Source organism: Amphibalanus amphitrite, unplaced genomic scaffold (genome assembly GCF_019059575.1).
Source record: "Amphibalanus amphitrite isolate SeventyFive unplaced genomic scaffold, NRLGWU_Aamphi_draft 001300F_arrow, whole genome shotgun sequence".
NCBI lineage: Eukaryota > Metazoa > Arthropoda > Thecostraca > Balanomorpha > Balanidae > Amphibalanus > Amphibalanus amphitrite.
The window spans coordinates 58,778-62,810 of record NW_024882793.1 but is presented as its reverse complement, the minus strand read 5'-3'; the positions used below and the strand labels follow the sequence as shown (position 1 = coordinate 62,810).

The 4,033-nt window shown below is 51.5% G+C and overlaps 1 protein-coding gene across 1 annotated transcript; it reads right to left on the bottom strand.

Annotated features, from left to right (window-relative positions):
- Positions 1-1,698: 1,698 nt before the first annotated feature.
- On the bottom strand, positions 1,699-3,905 carry LOC122371966 (MFS-type transporter SLC18B1-like). The gene is made up of 3 exons (XM_043348768.1): positions 3,178-3,905; positions 2,868-2,970; positions 1,699-1,845 (listed from the first exon to the last, which is right to left on the bottom strand). The coding sequence occupies exons 1-3, from the start codon at positions 3,903-3,905 to the stop codon at positions 1,699-1,701; spliced, it is 978 nt and encodes a 325-aa protein (XP_043204703.1).
- Positions 3,906-4,033: the final 128 nt, after the last annotated feature.

Here is a 4,033-nt window from a genome sequence, read left to right as displayed (position 1 = left end):
CGCTAAAAGGTGCTACGAGTAGCAGCCGTTAGTACCCCAAATGCTAAACTTTTTTTTACAGTGTATAATACTATACGTGCTCAGTTTTAACTCATACACGTATCTATTTGATGCAAACGTCAGTGAGTCTTTGAATGTCACGCTCCTTGACAGTCATTCTTCAACAACCGGCTTGTCGAAAATCAATGGAAAAATTGTGTTATTGAACCCAGCCTGGGTAAAGCCACAAATAAAAATAATCACCATCGTGCGAATTGAGTTTCCTACCAGAATTGGAAAGGTACCCAAGGGAGACGTTTAAAATCGAAATGCGTTCCTACGCAGCATCCATCCATCGCCTTACCTTAGACTGCATCGCTCCTCTGTGGCGTATATATCATCGGTGAGGAGTGATATATGTAAATCCTCGTAAGCCATGCGTCACCATTCCAGCACGGGCACACACTTTAACAGGCAGTCACTATTTTATCATGTTCAATCTCGCTAACAGACACAAAGCGTCTCTCCCGTAAGTTTCGACATTTCACCTTCAGCCCGTCGGCGTCATTACGTGTCTCTCGGAGCGATGTGCGGTGAATCGCGTCATCCACTGCTGACGTCGTCATCAGAGAACAGTCCGCCGATTTTGTGCCGCCCACGCAGGCTACGTCAGCATTGTGGTGCCGATTCCCCCGTGTAGGTAATTGGTCCTCCTTGGCTAGCCGGCCAATGAAGTGAATAATGACGCAGCGGGGCTCACCGCACTGTCCACGGAATATGCCCGGCTCGGTAGCAGAGTTTGATGGCCTGTCATCAGGATCGTGCTAACGAATGACTTGGCATTGGTGGGGTATCCCTGTTTGATGAAATTCCTCAGAGGATTGCACATAGGGCTGTAAGCATGGGACTGCCCAATTTGCGCAGCTTGCCCAATTTGCGCAGCTTGCCCAGTTTGCGCAACTGTCATTCGTAGTTCAGCGCGTCAAAGAATAACGTAGTCCGACTGTCAATTGCAGGGGATGATAGGTTTCTTCCCCAGATAAGAGTATCATTCTTATGATCGTAGTTCGTACCGTCATCAATTGGACTCGGTGCAAATACCTACCAGTATTGACACTCTGGCAATATGCGTTGGTTACTTGGCATTGTACGATGCAAATTATCATTCTCTCCCAAAGACACTGGAAACCAAATGCCCCACTTCAATGTGCTAATATCGGCATGCTCACTCCAACATGGCGGTAGTCGCCAAATTTTCCAGGAGAAAAGGAAAAAAACTTGAAGAAAAAGAAAGGCACGCCAAACCTCAAACGTCCAGCAAAATAACGTCCATCTTTGAAAGTGTTCATGGTATCAGCAAAAATGGCAAACGTAATCTCATTTGTATTTTGTAACGAATCCAGAATATCTGTAATAAAGATTTCATTAAACATGAACATAAAGCAAATTAACTCTAAAACTCCAGAAAAAAAGGTTCTTTTCCACATGGTTAGTCCGGCTCCCTTGATTTTCTTCTCCCGCCAACAACAGACTCTCATTCCGCGCTACAATCGGGTCGACATGTGTGCCTCTTCTCGCTATTCGCCGACAAGGCGGTACCATTTATTTCCTCTGTCGGCCAATACTGACCGGGCGCTACGCCCATTTAGCGCTGAGAGCAAACACGGCCCGGCCGCGGGCGGCCATGTAGCGCAGGTCAGGGCGCCAGAGCCACCTCCGTCACCCCCGAAATGGCCGCGCGAGCATTATCGAGCCGCCCGGCCGGCCCGGCAACAGGCAGCCAGGAGTCGCCGTAACAGGCAGCCAGGAGTCGCCGTCCACCAGCTGTGTCAAATGGGTGCCCGGCACGAACACGCGGATAAAAAACTACAGGCGGTGGAGGGAGGGAAGCAGACACCCTAACACAAACAGGCAAAATATGGTGGAATTGTCCTACTCATAGAATACAGATCGGCTGCCTGCAGTGGAATGTTGCGAATGCGTTGTGAAATATGATAATCAGAACGACAATGCTAAATATAAATTCGCCTGAAGATAAAGAAGAAACAGCGAGACGGCGCTCGATAGCTTCAAGTATACCTTGATGTGGCGTAGTTTTTTTTTTTTTTTGAACAACTACGTTTTGAACCCTTCCTTCTGCATCGACGATCCCTTTGAAGCAAACAAATTGTAAGAAAATAAATTGTAAGTACATAGTCAGTGATGCGCTGCGTAGCTGAAGCTGTATTTCGGCGAGGTTGAGCTCTGCGCAATGTGAGGTGTAGTGTGGTCCCCGGAGTGTGGTCACTGGGTTGTGGTCCAGCTGGAATATGGTTTATAGTGTGCCATCCCTGGACTATCGTGACTGGAGCGCGGTCTGGAGTGTGATGTGGAGTGTGATCCCTGGATAAAAAAGACTTGGCTCGCCCCATAAACATACTTGCATATATTTCAGAAATGTTTTTATTATTTCTCAGCAGATTAGCAGATTCAATAATGGTTAGATAAACTCAGCCTTTTTCCGGACAGTTTCGTGACTTGTATTGTCACTGCGTCGGCGGTTATACGAGCTTGCGTTGCACACTCAGTGTGCAACGCAAGCTCGTATAACCGCCGACGCAGTGACAATACAAGTCACGAAACTGTCCGGAAAAAGGCTGAGTTTATCTTTCAGAAATGTGATATATGAGCCCGAAACAAACAGTACTAACATATAGAGTTGGCTGTTTCTCAGCCAGTACCACCTCAGCACACCATCCGTAGTATCAAAGAGACACCCGATGCCGTCCTTTCATTACCACTCTGATTGCGATCACGACACCTAATAGCGCCGTCATCGCTCCTAGCCCGGCGGTCATCGCCGCAAACCCATACCGGTCAATGATCGCTCCACCCAACACAGGACCCACTGCGTACCCTAGGGAAAAGACGACGTGGAACAGGCTCGAAACAAACGCCCTGGTGGCCAGGCTGTCGTCGAGGCCACTGGCCACGCTCGCGTCCAGCATCGTGCTGTAGCAGGGAGTGAAGGCGCCAGCCAGGAACATTAGCTCAACGACCATCCCTGCTCCCGTGATTAGCCAGTGTGGTGGAATGGGAAATGCTGGGGCAATGAAGAGGATCCCAATGCTAGAGGCTACCAGACAGACGGCCATCTGAGGAAGCGGACTGGGACGTGCCTCGGATAGTCGCGCCCAAGATGAGTTGACCAATACGTACATTGTGGACGAGACGAGAAAGAAGAGACCGACCAGAGTCGGCGGCACACCAAGCACCCGGTCAGCGTACACCGCCAACGTTGCCTCGACCGTGTTAATGACAGCAGAAAAGACGAAAACAGTAGCCAGACACAGCCAGTTGTCGACCGCGCCGAGAAACTTTAGCAACGACGTGGCAAACGGCGCCTGCTGGCAGTGGGTGCTCTCGATGTCGGGTATCAGGCGAATTAGGGCCGCTGAGGTCAGCAGCATCAGCGCTCCGAGTGTGAAGAAGGGCGTGCCGAAGCCGCCGACTGCGTACAGGCCGCCCCAGAGGGCCGGTGTCAGCGCCACTCCAAGCGTAAGCGAGGAGCCGATCACGGCAACCGCCGTGGTCACGCGGCTACCGAACTCGCTCCCGGCGATGGTGTAGCCGCACGTGGAGATGGCCGCCGAGCCAACCGCTTCCACGAGCCTCACCGCGAACGCAGCGCCCATGAAGGTCTGGGTGTCTTCGATCCGGTTCAGCAGCCCAAACAACAGCGTAGTCGCGCCCGCCAGCGCCAGACCGATGTTGTAAAGCCGACTGATGCCAATCTTCGGAGCCAGCCGACCCACTAGCGGGCTCAGCATCATCTTTGCCACGGCGTAGCAGCTGAAAACGCCGCTGATGGCTGCTTGAGAAACGCCGCGAGAGGCCGCCTCCACCGGAAAGAACGGGATCATGATGGCGATCAGAGAGCCATCCATCACAGCGACCATGCTAATGCAAACCAGCAGCCTCCGCTGGTTGGAGGAAAAGCGGTCTTTGCGGGGTGGCTCTGGTTCTGGCCTCTTCTCTGGCCACTTGCCTTCCAATGTTGTGTCGTTGTGGATGC